This window comes from Ovis aries, chromosome 3, assembly GCF_016772045.2.
Source record: "Ovis aries strain OAR_USU_Benz2616 breed Rambouillet chromosome 3, ARS-UI_Ramb_v3.0, whole genome shotgun sequence".
Lineage (NCBI taxonomy): Eukaryota > Metazoa > Chordata > Mammalia > Artiodactyla > Bovidae > Ovis > Ovis aries.
In genome coordinates, this window is record NC_056056.1 from 222,583,441 (window position 1) to 222,603,231 (window position 19,791).

The 19,791-nt window shown below is 61.2% G+C and overlaps 1 protein-coding gene across 2 annotated transcripts in view; it reads right to left on the reverse strand.

The window, feature by feature from the left end:
- Positions 1-19,791, reverse strand: part of CELSR1 (cadherin EGF LAG seven-pass G-type receptor 1) — a 147,611-nt gene that overhangs the window by 26,338 nt on the left and 101,482 nt on the right. For both annotated transcript variants that reach the window (XM_042247887.1, XM_027968219.2), the window contains exons 8-20: positions 19,381-19,506; positions 16,898-17,064; positions 11,436-11,621; positions 10,354-10,467; positions 9,373-9,547; positions 8,647-8,788; positions 6,918-7,038; positions 5,068-5,251; positions 4,628-4,729; positions 3,955-4,049; positions 3,335-3,544; positions 1,878-2,061; positions 319-462 (exon numbers count right to left, since the gene is read on the reverse strand). In XM_042247887.1, coding sequence (XP_042103821.1) covers positions 319-462; positions 1,878-2,061; positions 3,335-3,544; positions 3,955-4,049; positions 4,628-4,729; positions 5,068-5,251; positions 6,918-7,038; positions 8,647-8,788; positions 9,373-9,547; positions 10,354-10,467; positions 11,436-11,621; positions 16,898-17,064; positions 19,381-19,506 — 1,950 coding nt within the window. The remainder of the gene's footprint in view (positions 1-318; positions 463-1,877; positions 2,062-3,334; positions 3,545-3,954; positions 4,050-4,627; positions 4,730-5,067; positions 5,252-6,917; positions 7,039-8,646; positions 8,789-9,372; positions 9,548-10,353; positions 10,468-11,435; positions 11,622-16,897; positions 17,065-19,380; positions 19,507-19,791) is intronic.

Genomic DNA, 19,791 nt, shown 5'->3' on the forward strand with positions numbered 1-19,791 from the left:
GGGCTGGCAAACGCCCGGCTGCAGGGTGCAGGGCAGAGGGCGGGGGCCACGGCAGGCTGAGCCGCCCCCGTCCTCCCCCACCTGCCAGCCCCCGTGGGAGCCCCCACGTCTCATCCCCGCCTGCCAGCCCCCACGGGAGCCCCCACGTCTCATCCCCGCCTGCCAGCCCCCACGGGAGCCCCCACGTCTCATCCCCGCCTGCCAGCCCCCACGGGAGCCCCCACGTCTCATCCCCGCCTGCCAGCCCCCACGGGAGCCCCCACGTCTCATCCCCGCCTGCCAGCCCCCGCGGGAGCCCCCGCGTCTCATCAGCCTTACCTCTTTTCTCGGCTGGTTTGAAGAAGTCCTCCGAGAAGTAGACCGAGGACTCGAGGTCTCTGGGGACCTCGCCCCGGAGGTGCTCGAGCCGCGGCACACGGGCTCCTGTGAAGTTCAGCTTGTCGAAGACGTCGACGGCAAGAACTGGGGGGACAGGGAGCCCCATCACATATGGTCCCCAGCCCCCGCCCCCTGTGGAGAACCAGCCCGGACCCCTGATGCTTCCGAACAGCCCAGAAGGGCTGTCCCTGGTCACCATCCCCTTTGAACAGAACTGACGCCCACTTCCGGCTGAGTCAGATAGCCGGGCCTGACCTGGGGAGCTTCAGGAGGGGCGCCCCTCACCCCCCCCAACAGGAGTGCCATTTCCCTGCAGCCGTGTCCCTGCTGACGGTCACCCCTGCAGGCTCCAGGGAGAACCCCCCAAGTCATGCTGCTGAGCTGTTTGATTCAACACCCTCTCTGTGAAGGGTACCCTCAAGTCACTGCACAGCAAAGGGGGGTGCTCCCACCCCAGCAGCAAGGGTCAGGGGCAGTGGGAGCCCTGGAACACGAGAGGCAGGGGCGGCTGGCCCCAAGGGCTGGGAAGGTGGACAGCTAGCCCCAGCGCAAGGAGCACCCAGGAGGACACTCTAGGTCCAGGGCAGGAAAGGGTCCCAACCCCAGAGCATCAGGGTGGACGCTGGAGGGTGTGCGGGCAGAAGCTTGGCCGGGACCAGCTTCTCGAAGGGGCTGGGTGGGGCGCAGCGGCTGCACCAGGCACCCCTTGGATGCCCGTGTCCTGTCTGCCCCTGGAGTCTGCAGGCCAGCTCTGCCAGACCCTCTCCACAGACGGACCCCAGGCACTCACCCTGCCCTCCTACCCCAGTGATGACAGTGTCCCACGCCCTCCTCCACCCCAGCGTCCCGGGCTCAGGTGAACTCAGCGTGAGCATCCAGTCAACAGTGAGGCCCCTCCCCATGAGCCCGAGGGTCCACGCCAGCTCTGGGTTAAAGGCTCAGCCCTCTGGAAACAGATGATCCCGGAAATTAAGGGGCGACTCCCAGGGAAGGGACAGTGCCGGGTGCTGCCTGAGGCCCCACCGGGGAGCTTAATAAACACAGGAGGGAGACCAGAAGCCCCACGTGCAGGACGGCCCCCTCCACCGTCTCCCTGTGGTGGGGCTGGCCTTACATCAGGGCCTCCTCTCCAGGAAGGAAACCGACTGTTTAAGCCCCGAGCCCAGAATAGCATGTCCTGGGTCCCCGGGGTGACTTGGTCCGCTGTGCGGACGGCTTAGCCCCCGGCCCGGCGCGGTGGGTATGGGCATTCCCCTGCGCCTGGTGCCAACGGCCTGTCTCTGCCCCTCCGGGGTCTGTGCCTCTGCCTGAGCCTGGAGGCTGGACCTATGGCCAGATCCTCGGGCCCGCCTCCCTGGGCAGCCCCACCCCCAGATCTGAAAGGCCTGCGGGCCACCAAGATCCTCCCCGCGTCGACTCTTCCCCGACACGTGGCCAAGGGGGGCAACACTGCAGACGGGCCCTGGGGGTCCCCCACCCACGCCGGGCCGCGGCCTCACCCATGTTGGCCGTGACGATGACGAAGGGCCGCAGGTACGTCCTCCGCAGGTTCCGGGCCACGTTGCTGAAATAGGCCTCGAAGCGCCGCAGCAGCTGCGCGGTGCCGGGCTCGCTACGCTGGATCTGCTCCCAGGCGGCCCTGGTGGCCGGGGCCAGGAGGGCGCTGCCCGCCCGGACGACGTCCTGCTCAGACAGACAGACGGACAGACGGCGCTCAGCTCACGTGCGGCCAGCCCACAGGAGCCTGATTGACGAGACGGGGCCTGGGCTCTGGGGAGCCTTCAGGACCAGGCTGGGCCCAGACGGTCAGAGGTGGGGACAGGTGCTGGGGTGTAACCTCCACAGTCAGGGAATCCTTGCGGGGCTTCCCCTCAAGATGCAAAGGAGAGAGGCAGGCAGAGACACCCCCTGGTCATGCCGGCAACCCCCAACCCACCAGGATAGCCAGGCATGGAGACCCCGGCCAATGCTGAGCCCACAAGGAGGCAGCCCAGGACGCCCGGTGTGCTCCGGTTCAGGTGACAACCCCTCCCCAAACACTGCAGATGAACGGGGGGCAGCGTGGTGAGGATACGGGTTGTCACTGGGACTCGGGGGCCACAACCCAGGCTGAAGGCAGGATGAGAAACTTCTGTTTGCAAACAATCGGAAATGGGAACAAAACTCCCTTGGCCCAGACCCTCAGGCCTGGATTGAAATGCAGGCGACAGTGCCCTCCAAGGCCCTGAGGACTCTGCGTGGAGGTTCCGTGGGGGTCAGCATGGGTAGGAAGGTTTCCCAGGGGCTCTGCATGGTTGGAGAGGGTCCCTGGGGGCTCTGCGTGGACTGGGAGACCTTAGGAGTAAAGCGGAGACACGAGGCAATGCCAGCCAGCCCCCAAAACAAGAGCAGTGCATAAGCTAGGTGACTGCGTCTCCTCACTGGCTATCCTCTGCGGTGGGCCCTGGGGGTCCCCCACCCGCGCCGGGCCGCGGCCTCACCCATGTTGGCCGTGACGACGACGTAGGGACTAATCATTAAACACAACGCAGGGCTGTCTCTAGGGCAGGAGACGCCAGGCCACCCGAGATCAGGACCTCAGGGGCCGGGAGACCCTGGCGCTCACCTCTCACAGGCTGCGTGCCCTGGGCCCCCTGGGCCTCAGATTCCTTAACTGCAAGGCCGGGAAATAGTGGGCTCCACAGAGGATGAGTGTGGCAAGCAGCAGGCTGACTCAGGTAGACCACCCCGAACGCTGGTGTGCACGCGGCATCATGCTCTTCCCCGTCAGGCCTGCTCCTTTGCCGCGATGCTCCTAACCCTCAGGAGTCCCCTTTCCAGTCATTGAACAGGCCTGAGCTCACATCGGGAAAGTGGGGTCTTGCCCCGAGGACACTGGACACGCTGGCCAGTCACAGCCCCACCTGGACCCCGGGATGTGCGGGGGTGGGGGGCCCCGCGCCTGCCACCCTCCTACCTCGTGGAAGTCAGCATCCCGCGTGGCCGCCAGCTCGAAGCCCTGCTGGCTGCTCTCGTGCAGCAGGACGCGGCCCAGCAGCTGGTAGGCCGTCCGCACGTCGTTGCCGAAGAGTGCGGCCGTGTGCTGCGTGGCATTGCGCAGCGCCCGGGCCAGCCGCAGGGACCGCTCCCCGTCCATCCACGTCTCGTTCCGGCTCAGCTTCTCGTTCTGAGTTGGGGAGCAAGCGCCACGTCGGCCCTGGGCCCTTCCCAGGATGCAGGGCCTGTCGCTTTCCAGTGGAAACCCCCTTCTCAGGAAAGAACTTTAAGAACCCCCAGACCCCCAGATGGCCGCGGCACACAAAAGGAGGGTGTGTCAGGCTCAAAAGCACCTGGAGAAAGAGCCCAGGTAGACGAGGGACAGGGCAGGGTGTGGGGAGCTGTGGGCGGGGGGCCCAAACCCGGGGGCCCCGAGTCTGCAGACCCAGACACGGGCCGGGGTCTGGAAAGGGAGGTGGAGACGCCCGCCCAGGGGGCCCAACAGACGTGCAGCCCTGGGCCTCGGCCGGCCTAGGCCCACACGATCCCAGGGGCCTGGACGCCCAGTGCCCTCCCGCGCATCCCCGGGGCGCAGCCTACCATGGCTTTGAGGTCCATGAAGGAGACGGTGGTGCAGTTAAAGAGCTCCGGGGGCAGCCAGCCCTTCTCCCCGCTGCAGTGCCGGACCGCGTTTCCTAGGGAGCAGGGAAGGACCCGTCGAGCCTGAAAGCTGACTTGTGAACCAACCCCTGCCTGGCCCAGGGCCCGTGGGTGCTGCAGCCGAGAAGCCAACACAGCTCTTCCCTCAGGTCTGGGGCCATGCCCACATCTGCCCAACATTCACAACCTTACAATTGACCTGGGCTGCTCAGTCGCTATGGGTGGGCAGCTGAGCAAGTCCGTGAAAAGATAAATCGGCTGGGTGGTCTCCGGAGCGCCCACTGTGTCCACTGGTTCCCACTCGGGGCTGGCGCTTTCTGCATCATCTCCCTGGACCTTCCAGGCCCCTCGAGGTGTGGGTGCAGACACCACCCACATCTTACCAAGAGACCCCCAGCCCTCCCGCCACTGTGCTCTCCACCTTTTCCGGGTGCTCTTCCCAGGTTTTGCCGTTTAGGAAAGTTCTTATTCCTCCGGCACTTTGGCTAAAGGAACTCTTTCAACACGGAACATCCGGTGAGCTCCGATGCCTTGGCCAGCCCTCCTGGGAGCCCCACACCATTGACCGTCCTGCCCAGAACGGATGCCACGGGCCACACCCCGCGGTACTTACCCACGGACCCTTTGGGGCACGGCACCGCGGCTGGCTGCCCGAACTTGGTCTGTGGCCACCATATGCCAGCCTCAAACGCTCTGGGGCATCCATTGTAGATCACTGGGGACAGAGGGGAGGTGCTCAGCCTGGCACACAGGTGTGCGGTGCTCTCCGCACATTCCTCCCAGAAGGGAGCCCGGCCCCACCGAGAACCGGACCCCGTGCACCTCCACCACGGGTGTGAGGACTGGGGAGGGGGACACAGGCGCTGACCCACGCCGCCTGGAGGGCCAGCCGCAGAAAGCCAAGCAGACACAATTGGGCCCCGAGGCTGTCGGGCGCCCCCCACGCCCCAGGGGAGTGCAGTGCACGTGTGCGCGTGCACACACACCCCTCAGAGGCAGACACACAGTGGCCTGTCCCTGCCGCACGGCCTGAGCAGGTCGAGAGATACAGACCTTCGCAGCCGAGGACGGTGACCTCGGCAAAAGGGTTGTCGCAGCGGTTGCACTGGCGTCCGATGACCCCGGGCTTGCAGCTGCACTGGCCGCTGTCCATGTCGCAGACACGGCTGTGGGAGCCGTGCGGGAAGCAGTCACAGGGCAGGCAGGCGTCCTGCCCTGGGGGCCTGTAGTAATTCTCCTGCGGGAGCCAGAAGCAGAGCCTGGACATCAGTGCCGCAGAGGCCCCGCCCCGGAGCACGTGTCCTGAGTGACAGCAGGGTTCTAGCCCGCCCGGCCGGCCTCACGGCTGCCGTCCACCCACAGTCTCCAGGCCAGCGGCACCTGGGCCCCGCACTGGATGGGGCAGGGGCCCCCTCTCTTATGTCTCAGCAAGTGCTTGCTATGGGCCAGCTTCTGTCCCAAAGAGGATCAGAGACTCAGTGGCGATCTGTGCATAGGGCGCCAGGGTGGCAGACGGAGCTTTGTGTTCTTTTAAATTGTAAGAAATTAGAAGCTGTCTGAACATCTGTCATCGGGCAGGTCAGGGTGATGGTCAAGAACACAGGCTTCAGTTTGGAAAGTCCTGGACGGATGCCCAGCTGGGTAGCTCACGGGCCATAGCACCTTGGCCGGGCCACTTGGCCCCCCGAGGCCCACAGGTCGCCAGCTGGAAACTGGGACAGGTGGTGAGTTGGGCGACTCGCGGCCTGGGGCACAGTGACATAGGCTTCCGTGTTGGACAGGGACACGGAACTGTCCCCTGGGGGCTCCAACCACATGTCCTTCAGGGCCCAGGGGAGGCACTACACGTGAGCCGCCACCCTGGGAGGGGACACGGATGTCACTGCCGCCGTGCACAGTCCTTTCTGCGTTTGCGATAACTTTTTTATGAAAAAAAAAAAAAAAAACAAAACCTAGGCATGTTTTCCCCAAGTACCCTCTTTCCCTCTGCCCTGCTCCCCACCGAGGCTACGACCCCATCTACCACCACGTGGCTTGCGTAGTCCTGCTCTGCTGGGCCCTTGTGATTCTTCAGACCCCCAGCGACACAGAGACGTCAGACAGCGCCAGGGCTGCAGGGAGCACTGTGAGGGCAGGGTCCCTTCCTGGGTCAGCAAGCCCAGCCAGCAGGCCGCGCGACCCTCTGAGCAGCTACTGTTACGGACAGACTTTCCTTTCGGGATTCAAGCTACTGGCAGCTCATGGCGATTACTGACACAATATTCTGAAGATACATGATTGCCACGGGCTGCCGGGGACCAGCGTGAGGAACTCCGCCCATGGCACACGATGTTTCCAGGGGGCCGAGGGGGCCGGGCTTCCATGTGATTTGGGCTGAGAACACAGGCTGCGCATGAGGGCGACAGGTATCCAAGGCGGGGGGAGTGGGCAACGCTTTCCGTATTTATTTGTTTACGTTTTTAAAAAATGTCTCATGTGGGCCATCTTTCAGTCTTTACTGACTTTGTTACAACACTGCTTCTGTTTTGCGTTTTGGCTTTCTGGCCACGAGGCACGCGGGACCTCGGTTCCCCGACCAGGGACGGAACCCACGCCGTCTGCACTGAAAGGCTGAGTCTTAACCGCTGCGCTGCCAGGAAAGCCCCTCATATTTTGAACGCGGGTCATTGCTGGGCGGTTTGGTAAAAGACCAGAAAAACAGCCAACTGGGGAGAGCCACGGCTGGCGCTGAAGATGAGCCAAACTCACAGGAGTGCTCAGCTTCCGACGACCCCGGGTGGGGCTGAGCCAGCAGGCCTGGGGTGCTCAGGGTGGACGCCGTGGACACCTGCGCCGCACGCTCTTGCCCCGGCAGGCGCGTGTGCTCGCCCTCCCTCCCCCAGGCCCCCACGTGCAGGCCTCACCTTGCACTGGCACTGCCCGCTGGTCTTGTTGCAGTCGGCGTCGAAGCCTTTGCTGACCGCACAGTGGCAAGGCCCACACACGGGGTTCCCCCACCAGCCTCTGGGGCACGGGAGGTCGATTCTGTTGGGAAATCAGACAGCGGGGGGAAGGTACGCAACTGCCCTTTGTGGCTCCAGAGCGATGCTGGCGGCCTGGGGCCCGGCTGGCCTAGATCTGGGCGCCCCCCACCTCTGAGTGGTCTGCTTCCCCCTGCTGCCTCCACTGAGGGCCTTAGCCTTTCATGCACTATGCCCAGCCTTCGGGGGCCTGTGTCTGGAAGGGGTCTACCTACCATACTGCCATTTCAGCGGTTTGCCCACTTTCCCCTTCCTCCCGGAAGACACTGGTGACGCCCTGACCCAGCCTCCCACGAGCACCATGTCAGCAGGTTCACGCTGCCCAGCACCCCCGGCCAGGACGCCTGGCCCACGGGGAGGGTGACAGCCACCCTCATGCCAGGCTGCTCTCCGTGACCCAGCGCCACCCAACACACATGCCCTTCAGGCTCCACAGAATGAAACCCTGCCCTACGTTTACTACCCCGGCTGACGGCTTTCCATCCACCCGCCCACCAGCGTCAACCCCTCCTTCTCACCTGGTCACCTAACCAGTAGCTATTAAGTACTGACTGTGTACGCGCTAGGGGAATACTAACAACCGGGACGGGGTGGGGCTCCAGTCTGGTGTTGACAGACCTGCATGGACAGGGTGGGGACCCCAGCGCCTCGGCATCCTGTCCCTACCCCCTGCCTCCTCAGCCCTGCCCTACAGGCAACGCCAGGCCTCAGGGACGCCACACGGCCTTCCAGCCGGTGCCCTGGCCTCTGGCTCCTACCAGCTTGAGCCACATTCCACCCGAGAGCAGGAGGCTCTCTGACACCCAGTCTTGATCCCCTCACGGCTTTTCTGCGGAGCCACCGTGGCCTCCACAAAGGTGAGCTCTGTCCCCAGTTTGCAGGCAGGCCCTCCACTCAGGCCTGGGAGTCTCCCCAGTCCAGAAGCCGCCTGGGACAGCAGGTGCCAGCCCTGGTGGGGACTGACTGACCCTCTGAGCTCCTTAGACAGGCCCCATCCCATCACTGCTCGCTGCCTCTGCCCTCTGCCGTCCCCCCAGAACACCTCCTCGAGGTGGCCCTCCCTTCGGCCTCCCTGACTCCATCGCACCATCACCCGGCAGGCTGGACAGCTCCGCTGTGCATTTGTGGGGTGGAAACGAGCTCAGAAGGGGTTGGTGAGAGATGCCCAGTTGGAGTCTCATTTATTTCACGCCAAATTAAAAAACATGTCCTTGTTATCCAGAACCACATGCTGTGGCTTAGTCGCTTAGTCGTGTCTGACTCTGTGACCCCGTGGACTGCGGCCCACCAGGCTCCTCTGTCCATGGGATTCTCCAGGCAAGAATACTGGAGTGGGCTGCCATTTCCTCCTCCAGGGGATCTTCCCGATCCAGGGATTGAACCCACATCACCCGTGTCTCCCGCCTTGCAGGCAGATTCATTACCGCTGAGCCACCTGGGGAGGCCTTTAAATGCCGTCACAAAGCTATTGTAAACTCACCAAGTGGTGATGAAGGGGGAATCAGATGGAGGTGATCAAAAGGTACCACGCCTACTTGGGGCTCAGTACCAGAGAGGAGAGGGCAGGTCGGGAGGGGCACCGCGCAGGCCCGCGGGCGGGGGCGGCGCTCACCTGTTCTCGCAGTACTGCCCGTAGCGGCCCGACCCGCACTCACACACGTAGCCGCGCGGGGACTCGGGGCTGTGCACGCAGGCCGCCACGTGCCTGCAGGGGTTCACGTGACATGCGTCCACACATCTCCTCCCGAAGTACCCTGCGGGGACAGGCCAGCGTTACCGCACCCCGGGACCTGCCTCTCACACCGCAGGTCCACGTTCCGTGAGGCGGGGGGTGGGGAGAGACCCTCTGCGTGAGGCTGTGTTCGCAATCTGCGGCCGCCCCGAGACCCCCTTTCCAGGCTGCTCTGTGGAGGAAAGCCGCAGAGGCCCTCGGAATCACAGGAAGCACGGACGCTCAGGGGGTCCGACCTAGAAACACGGAGGAGAGGGCCTCCCAGGCTGCCTGGGGGGGTGGGAGACTGGGGGAGCTGATGGCACCAGCCAAGCACCTCGACAGCCAAAGGCGAGCACCCGACACATTATTCTCAAGCGTGCGCACTTCACTAGTGCTCCCTCGTGTCAGTGTGTGGCCGGAGGGTACCGCGGGAGTGTCCCTGCCCCCAGGCGAAGAGACAGCACCGGAGCCCCTCCTTGGTTAGGAAGCACAGCTTCAGCACCACACGCCTGCAGGGAGGTGCTGGGGAGCCAGCGCCCGGCTTGGCGTGCCTCGGTGGGTTAAAGCACCGAAGGCGTCGACCCCATGGCCAGGCGGGCGCAGGCAGGGCCAGTAGGTGCCCACCTCTGTCGCAGACGCAGGCGTAGCCGTCCCAGGTGTTGCGGCAGTGGCTGTGGGGAGGGCAGGGGCTGGAGGAGCAGGGGTCTTCCACCTCACAGCCGTCCTTCACCCTGACCTTGAGGGCATCGTTCATGTTCAGCGTGGCGATGTTGGTGGCCGTCTCCCCCATTCTCACTCCCTGCGTTTCAGAAAGGGGGGCGCAGAGTCAGTCCCTCAGGGCTGGAGGAACCCCCAAAAGGGAGCCAGGGGTTGAGAGAACCCCAGATTCTCTTGGGTCCCTTGTTGCAAAAGTGAGGTCAGGACGCAGGCACTGCCGCCCCTCCCTAGGTTTGAACCCCAGGACGGGGTTCAGGCCATCTGGGATGAAGACGGAATAATTCCACGTTCTGATAATTCCATGGTGAGGGTCACGGAGGAAGCAGGAGGCAGAACAGCTGCTGGAGGCGGAGGGCAGGGCGGCTCCTGGGAGAAGCAGGGGGCTGTGCAGAGCGTGTCCGGAGTCAAGGCACCGTGCAAGGCACCGTGAAGCCAGATCATAGAGGCGCAAGAGCGCAGGGGCAGGCGCGAAGGACTGTCGCCTGCAGTGGGAGGCTGGGGGCAGGCGGACCCGAGCGGAGCATCGTTATAAACTGCTCCCTCGGGCTGCTGCTAGCGCGCCTGGTCTAGGGGACGGGCGTGGGGCCTGTCCAGGTGAGGACGGGGGCTGCTGCAGGCAGCCAGAGGGAGGCTCTGGACGGGACATGAAGGCAGGGCTGCAGGTGGATGATGGGGTGGCCGGGAGGGCAGTGCAGAGCTCGAGGGGAGGCAGGGAGGAGGAGGGCCGCAAGTGGGAGGTCGGGTGTGTTCAAGCTGGGTGGGCGATTAGACAAGAGAGCTCGCTTTCTGAAAACCAGCAGGACGATCATGACACCAATGGCGGTGCCAGCCGCCCCTGAGCCCGCCATGGAGGCCCAGGGCAGGGGTCGGGGAGGACGCACGGGGTACCTGCATGCAGCCCCGGAAGCCGCGGCGCACGGACACCTTGTCTTCAGACACGCCCCCCACGACGAGGCTTCTCATCCGCAGCCCAGGAAGCTGGTTCCCGATCTGCACCGTGTCCTGTGCAAAGAGAGGGGCTGGGCCACCGCCTGCAGACACCCGGCTGGGAAGCACGCGCTGAGAGGCTGCAACCCAGCCACACTGGGCGCTCCCCACGGCCATGGGGGCGTCCCTGCCTCACACAGGGGGCCACGCAGCCATTTCCATGGAGAGCACGGCTGTTCGGGCGTGAGACGAGCCGGGTGCGGGAACTAGCCAGAGGACACGTATCTGTGTCCCAGCCCGGCCAAGGTGGATGGCTGGGAGGACATGGGCCACCCTCCTACTTCCGTCGTGGGCACCACCAATGAGCCACTGCGTAAGAAAGCTCGATAAACTAGAAAACGTAAAACCCGTCCGTGGTGGCAGGAACCTAAGGAAGTCTCGGCTGGATCCCCAAGCTCAGAACACGGCAGCTGTTCATTCCCAGAGCCAGGTGCGGGAAGAGCCTGGGACTCCAAGAGCTCTTAGGAACCACAGGAAGCCCCTCCAGTGTGTGGGGGACCCCTGACATGCCTGCGGTCACCTGGCTCACACCCTGCAGATCCAGCGTTCTCTGAGTCACCTGCCTAGCATGCCACCTGCCCAGCTGGGACAGGTGTGCCTCTCCGGGGGCCCACAACCCCTCCGGCACCTCGGTCACATGCCCCTGCCAGGTCCATCTGTGTATCCCAGAGGCACAGCACAGAACAGCTGTGGCTCAAGCCAGCTTGCTACAAGAAACCGCTGTTGCAGCCACCGCTGGCAGCCACGCTGGGACACACAGCTGGACCGAGTCCAGTTCCTGGTGCCAGGAGCTGGCCATCTAGGCAAGGATGAGGTGCAGGCTCCCGTGACCCAACAGCAGGAGGGATATCGGACCCGAGTTCAGGGGAGCCCAGAAAGCACTTCTCCAAATCCACAAGTACCTGGCACCTGGCGGGGTCCCCCTGCGACCCTGCAGGCCCAAGGGAGGGGTCCGTCCCAAAGAGGGTGCAGAGGCCACTCACCTGGTCCCTGCCATAGTCCAGGGTCATGACCGCCAGGTACTTGATGTCTTTGCCCTCCTTGGCACTCTTCAGTTCTATCAACAGGTGGTGCCACTCCCCGTCGGTCACGCGTGACCTGGACAGCTGCATGGACACCACATCCGAGGCGCCGTGGGACACCTCGAACTGGACGTGGTTGTTCAGGATCTGCAGGACGGGAAGAGCTCCACTAGGGACTGAGGCAGTGACGGCAAGAAACAAACCACACCGCTGTCACTTAAGGAACAAAGCCATGCAAGCAGGCTTACCACGGGGCTCCGAGTTAGAGATGAACTTAAAAATTAGGCAAAGTCTAATTTGCTGTTGCCTGTCACATGTTCCAGATCACATGCTTTCTTCTACGGTGAAGCGAAGTGAAGTGAAAGTCACTTAGTCGTGCCCAATTCTTTGCAACCCTAATTCTCCAGGCCAGAATACTGGAGTGGGTAGCCTTTCCCTTCTCCAGGGGATCTTCCCAACCCAGGGATCAAACCCAGGTCTCCTGCATTGCAGGAGGATTCTTTAGCAACTGGGCTGTGAGGGAAGCCCGAGAATACTGGAGTGGGTAGCCATTCCCTTCTCCAGTGGATCTTCCCAACCCAGGAATCAAACCAGGGTCTCCTGCACTGCAGGCGGATTCTTTACCAGCTGAGCCACCAGGGAAGCCCCTCTTCTATGGTAAGAAGCGTCAAATATTGGCAGAGATCAAATAAGACGAAGCCCACTGGACTTAGGTATCGGGAACAATCACAGGTTCTGGTCACTACTGGGGTCTTGTTTTCGGATATAAATGTTTCATTTTATGGGACAAGATACAGGCCACCATGTTCAAATATATGTATGAAAAGACAGAAGTCAGCATGGTAACTGGCCTCAGATGTTCATGTTCTAAGAAAACGTAGCTGGGGCAGTGCTGAGATCATAGTTCCCTTTCTCCAGTGAAGGGCTGGGCAGTTTGGACCAGCCCGCTTCCTGAGCACGCCCGGGAAAATGAGGCAGAATCTTAGAGCACAGCTGTCCAAGGCACCAGAGTGACCCAAGTCACTGCAAGTGACAGAAGCACAGCCAGGCAGGTGGGGGTCTGAAGAGACGCGCTCAGCCCCCTGCCACACGGCTGCCGGAGAGCCCTGGGAGGCACCGCCGAGGCTGAGAGCTGTGCGGAGCTGTCTCGGCTCATGCGGCTGGGAGGAGAGGAAGTGGAATTCTGAGCCTGCCCAGGGTGAGGGCTGCAACCAGAAGCAAACACGGCAGGTAACGACACCACCATCCTAGTTTCAAACTGCCTTTCGCTTTTCAACACGATGTCCAGCATTCAGTCAAAAATAACCAAGTACGCGAGGAGAGAGGACAGTGTCTTAGGATAGACTCGTGGGAATCCAGGCGAGAGAACCATCAGACACAGATGTGAAAACAGTCATGGGAACCGCAGCGGCTTCAAGGAGACTGATTCAGGGGCCAGCAGACTCGTTTCTGGATGCAATTAGTCCTCGTTTCATGAGATAAGACTCAAGCTGCCACGTTTAAATACTGTAAGATTGTAAATCAACTACACTTCCAAAAATACATGTTTGAAATCTAAAAAACAGTGTTGTAACGAACCTAACTTCATATTAAATACAGAGCATATTAAAAAAAAAAACCACTATTAGTACACTGCTTAATATAAGGAACCTGAAATATGAGGAAACAGAAATGTTGAAAGGAGAAAGATAGAAAAAGATACATCACAGAAACACCAACAAAAGCTAGCATAGCGATATTAACAGGAGACAAAGTAGATTCTAAGGCAAAAATAATTATGAAGGATTTTCTTTGTGATAAGAGTCAATATTCCAGAAAGACAGAACAGTCCTAAAATTGTACGCACCTAATAACATGGCCTAATAACATCACCCAGAGCCAGACATTCTAGAGAGTGAAGTCACATGGGCCTTAGGAAGCCCTGCTGCTAATAAAGCTAGTGGCTGTGATGGAATTCCAGCAGAACTACTCAAAACCCTAAAGGATGAGGCCATCAAGGTGCTGCATTCAATGCGTCAGCAAATCTGAAAGACCCTGCACTGGCCAGAGGACTGGAAAAGATCAGTCCTCACCCCAGGTCCCAAGAAGGGCAGCACTGAACCGGACAATCACACTCCTCTCCCACGCTGTCATGCTAAAGATCCTGCATGCCAGGCTTCAGCCTTATGTGAACCAAGAACTTCCAAGCTGGGCTTAGAAAAGGAAGAGGAACCAGAGCTCAAACTGCCAACATTCACTGGCTAACAAAGAAAGCTAGGGAGTTCCAGAAAAACGTCTACCTCTGTTTCCTGGACTGCACCAGAGCCTTTGACTGTGTGGATCACAACTGGAAAGCTCTTAAAGAGATGGGAATACCAGACCATCTCACCTGCCTCCTGACAAACAACAGTTAGAACCCTGTGTGGAACAACTGACTGGTTCATGATTGAGAAAGGAGCACCACAGGGCCATCTGCCGCCACCCCGTCTGTTTAACCTCCACGCTGAGCACACCGTGAGCAATGCCGGGCTGGAGGAGTAACAAGCTGGAATCAAGACAGGCGGGAAAAACATCAACAACCTCAGACATGCTGACGATACCACGCTAACGGCAGAAAGTGAAGCGGAACTGAAGAGCCTCTTGATGAGGGTAAAGGAGGAGAGTGAAAGAGCCAGCTTAAGGCTAAATATTGAAAAAACTAAGATCATGGCATCCGGTCCCATTAGTTCATGGCAAACAGAAGGGGAGAAGGTGGAAGTAGTGACGGATTTCCTCTTCTTGTCTCTGAAATCACTGTGAATGGTGACTGCAGCCATGAAATCAGGAGACGGTTGCTTCTTGGCAGGAAAGCAATGGCAAACCTAGACAGTGTGTTGGAAAGCAGAGACGTTACTCTGGGGACAAAGGTCCATAGAGTCAAGGCTAAGGTCTTCTAGCGGTCACACACGGTTGTGGGAGCTGGACCATAAAGAAAGCAGAATGCCAAAGAATTGATGCCTTCGAACCGTGGTGCTGGAGAAGACTCCTGAGAGTCCCTTGGACAGCAAGGAGATCAAACCAGTCAATCTTAAGGGCAATCAACCCTGAATTCTGGTTGGAAGGACTGATGCTGTAGCTGAAACTCCAGTATCTTGGCCATCTGATGCAAACAGCTGACTCACTGAAAAAGTCCCTGATGCTGGGAAAGACTGAGGTTAGAAGGAGAAGAGGGCATCAGGGGATGAGATGGCTGGATGGCATCCCCGAGGCAATGGAAGTAAACCTGGGCAAACTTCGGGGGGATGGTGTGGGACAGGGAGCCTGGCGGGCTGCAGTCCACGAGGTCACAAAGAGCCGGACACGACTGGGCAACTGAACAACGACAACCACAACAACAACACAGCCTTCAGATCTACAAAGCAAGAGTGGACAGGTCCAGAGGGCCTGAGAGATGGGCCACAGTCAAGGCTGGAGATGAACTCACCTCTCTCAGCAACTGAGTAAACACTCCCTAAATCAATAAGGACAGACAAAACGTGAATCGCCACAAACACACGTCACCTGCTTGACTGGCACAGGACACTACAGAACGCAACCGCGGTGAACGTGTTCTTTTTTTTCAAGTGTAGGTAGAACATCCACAAAAACCACCAAATGCGGGGCTCGAAAGCAAGTCTCAACACATCTCAAAGGTCTGAAGTCACACAGCGAGCGTCCTCTGTCCTGCAGTTACGCTGGGAGTGAAGGGAGTGAAGTCGCTCAGTCGTGTCCGACTCTTTGCAACCCCGTGGACCACCAGGCTCCTCCGTCCACGGGATTCTCCAGGCAAGAATACCGGAGTGGGTTACCATTTCCTTCTCCAGGGGATCTTCCCGACCCAGGGATCGAACGCGGGTATCCAGCACTGGAGGCAGACGCTTTAACCTCTGAGCCACCAGGGAAGCCCGCAGTTACGCTGGGAACAATAACCAAATGGTTGACAAGGCCACCTGTTTGCTAACTGAGAGAGATGCTTACCAATCCCCGATGGGCCAAAGAAGAAATCTTGACGGAAACAGAAAATGTGTTTAGCTGATTATAAAGCCAACGCAGCTAATAGCGTACTTCGCTTTTCAGTCTTAACTCAGAGTCAACGGAAGAAGACAGTTTTCCACCTTTTTATATTTCGTTTCCTTTTGTTTCACAGAAGCCCGGAGTCAACTCATTAAACTTGCCCTGCCACCCTGTCTCGCGGCCCTCGCTAACAAAGCCCCGAAGCCAGCAGCTCCACAATGAAATGACGAGCGCCCACAAACAAAAGCGACGTCTGCAGAATGACCCCAGGGCGTCGGGAGCAGCCGCTCGCCCCCTGAGGTCTGTCACCGGATTTAGGAGCGCGTTCAGCAGCAGCCAGGTGGTTCCCACTTGACAATGAAGGTGGATTTAGGGCGCCTAAGAGCAATCAGCCAAATTGATCCGGCTGCAGGACGACTCTGTACCTTGTCTGGGCCGCTGCGGAGGCTGGGAACATCGCGGAGACCGCCCCCGGAGCCCACGGGCTGCGGGAGGCCTGCATTCCACAAACAACGTGTGGAAACAGCCCAGAATACATCTGTAATCCCCAGCTGACCAGCCTTTGGGAACGGCCCTGGGGCAGCCTTCTGGGTGGCCTCCAGGGTCTGGAAAATACCCCCTGCCGCCCTGAGGTCACCACCTTTGCCACCCAGCCTTCCACAGGGAGGCGCTGGCCACGGTTCCTGGCAGAAACCCTTCACGTTTGAATTAGCTCCTTATACTTTAATTACTCAGACAATACGGGAGTTTGTGGCTTTGGGTGGTGTTCCACTGAAGGCATACTTTTTTCCAACGGAGACCCCATCGTCAATGACAGCCTGCGAGCGCCCACTCATCACCTGAATCAGCCAATTTAATTTGTTCCAACAGCAAAACCACCACAGAGGGAAACCCCATCCCCGGGCAGAATAGTGCCTGCCATGTTCCATCCCAGAGCTGGCTTCTGGGGCCGCCTGGTAAACCGATCCAATTCCTGGTTAACAAGGGAAAAATGATGGTGGCTGTAATTACCTGGAAGGTACACCCAGCACCTTCAGTGCGACCTGAATGGGCCTGCGCTGGAGACAGACCTGAGCAGGGGCCGGGGAGGGGCCAGGGAGGGGTGAGAGGCAGGTAGGGGGTGGGGGGCAGGTGGGAAAAGAGAAGGGGGCTCCCCCTGGGCTCCGAGCCTCCAGCCCCCGCCCAGGCAGGGTTGTCAGGCTGACTGATCTGGTGCTGGGGGCTGGGTGGTCACATTCTCCTGGGCCTTCACGGGGAGGATCACTAGCGGCATGGGCAGAGAGGTGACCGGGCGCCCCTCGAGGGCAGTGGGAAGGCCTGGCTTCAGGGCAGACGGCCCGAGCCTCTGGTTGCCTCACTCGGGTGCACAGCTGTCCTGCAGGCGCCCAGGGTGGGACGGGGCTCCCGCTCACCTGGAGATGGAGCCGGGAGGACACGCCCGCCGTGGCCTCCATCAGCACGCCGTCCTCCTTCCTGGTCCGGAACATGAGCCCCAGGTACCAGGGCACGGAGATGGTGATGTCCAGGTCGCTCCAGAACACGACGCTGTCCCCGCTGAAGCGCTGGGGGTGGGGCATGACTGTGGACACAGACACAGGCTCCCTGCATCAGACGGCCCCTGAGAGTCCATTTCAGCAGCGGAGGGCGGGACAGGCCCCCAGGGAGGGGGAGGTGAGAAACCCTAGGCCTTTCTTATTTTAATACAGAACTGATCTCAGACTTCTACTTTAGAGCACTCGCCCTCTGAGTCCAGGAGCCCTGGGCCCTGCAGAAACCTCCTCTCACCCCCCAGGACACAGGCCACCCTCCTGTAGAGTGAGGCTCGGGCCTGGGGGTTCTCAAGCAGGGCCTGTGTATGGGAAGGGGCTTGCAGGCAGAGCGGTACAGCCCAGGACCCTTGGGCTCAGTGGGGGGCCCTGTGAGCCTAGTCTATCTGCCCCCCACCCCGACACACACCTGCTGGGTGGGGAACCCAGGGCAGGGACAGGGGCCATAGGGAGGGCGGTCTCCTGGTGGGACCGTGGGAGCCTGCAGTGAACCCCACACACGTGTTCCTGCACACGCACCTCAACCCTCAGCCTGACCCCACCCCCAACCCCGCCGTCAGCTGGCGTCTGGGGTGGACTTCCAACCCCGAGGCACACGGGCCACTGTTTCTCTCCTCCTGGTCATGGGCACAGAGGTGGGGAGGCTGCCGGCCAGCTGAGCGTTCCCAGATGGTTTGGGGGGGACCAGGGAGGTGGCAATGGGGGGGACCATCAGTGTCCTCCAGACGGTGACACTTAGGAAAACTGTGGGCGCCAGACAGACCGGTGGGCGGGGTGATGCTGAGCCAACCCAGCTGCATCACTCTGCCTGCAGACTCCTGCGTATCACAGGCTTCAGGGTCCCTCCCAGAATCTCACCCCGGGTCCCCAGGCGGGCCCGCAGCCATCCCCACGAGATGCTGGGCGGCACGGGGCACGCCAGGCGGGGGCCGCCTCTGGGGGCCACTGAGCCCGCGAGCACAGCATCTGTTTCCTGTTCTCAGGAACCCAGGCCCCGGCGGCTGTTTGCTCTGGCACAGTCGGAGCCAGGCTCCCGGCCTCCATAACAGGAACTCTGAGGGCATGGGCGGCCCGATGGCGCTGCGTCCCCCAGGGGCCTCTGTCCCTCCCCACGCCCCGAGCTTCCTGCACGTGGCGTTCAGCTGGGGCTGGACCTAAGGTGGCCACGGGGCTCGCACGGGCCATGCCCACCTGCTACGCGGAAAACAGACCTTTGGGGCCTTGAAGGGTGTCCGCTGGCTTGTGACACAAAACAGGGGGCCCTGACCAGTGACTGCGTTCCGGACAAGGACTGCGGTCGTAACAGGACACCTCAGCTCCCACATCACGCATCTCAGCTCCGTCGCTGCGGCCCTGGGCAGGGTGGACCGCCCAGCACAGGTGGGCTGCCCGCTAGCTCCACCCTCTCGCCCGCACTGTGAACTTTGCTCCCCTTGAGAACCTCCTATCACGGGGCCCACTCACTTTTGCTCATCACCTCGTTGAGGGAATCTCAGGGAAGCCGTGGTCCCGACGCCCACAAACAGCCACAGGAGAACCCTGAGCCCATCCCTCGGGGCATGCAGGCTGGGGTGAGGAGCGTCTGCCTTCTACGGAGAGGCTGTGGGTTGGGGGCCAGAGGGCGGCCACAGGCAGGACTTCCCCAGCCCATCAACTCGCTAACGGGCTCCGGGCAACTCCAAACCTGGCGTGCTGCAGTCCGTGGGGTTGCAAAGAGTTGCACGTAATTGAGCGACTGAACAACATCTCCACAGCAGACCCAGGGAGAGGGTCCAAGCTGGGCTGGCCTCTGTCTGCCCCTTTAGGCCTACCTTAACTGAAAGGAGCACCAGGGGCTTTTAAATCACGACTCTTATTTAACACCATGTTGCTTCAAAATGAATGAATCATATAAAACCTGCCAGTTTCTACTGCAGCAGGGGTGGGGTCGGGGGGCAGGCCCAGGCTTTGATGCCCACAGTGCGTGCGGTCTGGCGGGGAGGCGGCCAGCTGGCGGAGCCCTGGGGTAGTGAGAAGGGGCGTGGGGGCGCGGGGCCCAGGGAGCTGCCCCTGGCAGCTCAGGGTGCCTGTGAGGAGACACACAGCCCCCAGGAGGCTCACCCAGGCCCCACCCACTCCTCTGGCCCCCATGGACTCCCCACGCCACGCTGGTCCGGCTCACGCAAAGGGCTGGGTCCTGCAGACCCGTCCTGGGTGCCCAGCCTCTGCTCCGACATCACGCACCATGGTGCCCCCAGCCCAGGCCCTGGCCTGCGCCCCCCCACCCGGCTCTCCACCAGGACCCAGGCCTGGGGACACACGTGCCACGGGAGGCTGGGGCTCCCGGCACCCACCGCGCCAGCTCTCACCTTGCTCGCAGTTCTTGCCGCCGAAGCGGAGCGGGCACTCGCAAAGGTACGTGTTCCAGCCGCTGACACAGGTGCCCCCGTTCTGGCACCAGGTCCCATCGCAGAAGTTCCGCTGAGCAGCGCAGCCTGGAGGCGGAGCGCAGTGCGTGGGCTCAGAGCGGGACGTGGAGGAAAGAACCACTAGGGGGTGGGGGGGGGGTCTACTCATGTCTCCCAGCACCAACCCGTGCGGCAGGGAGACGCGCCCTGTGGGTACAGTTGGAGAGGCGGCGGGCAGACCCGGGGCCCCTGGGCCATCGGGACCTGAGACCCGAGACACCGTGGAACGTCCATGTCTGGAGGCATGGGCCACCTGGGGACCTGGGATCATGCGTTCGGGTCGGCGGCAGGCCCGCCACAGAGGTGGGACCC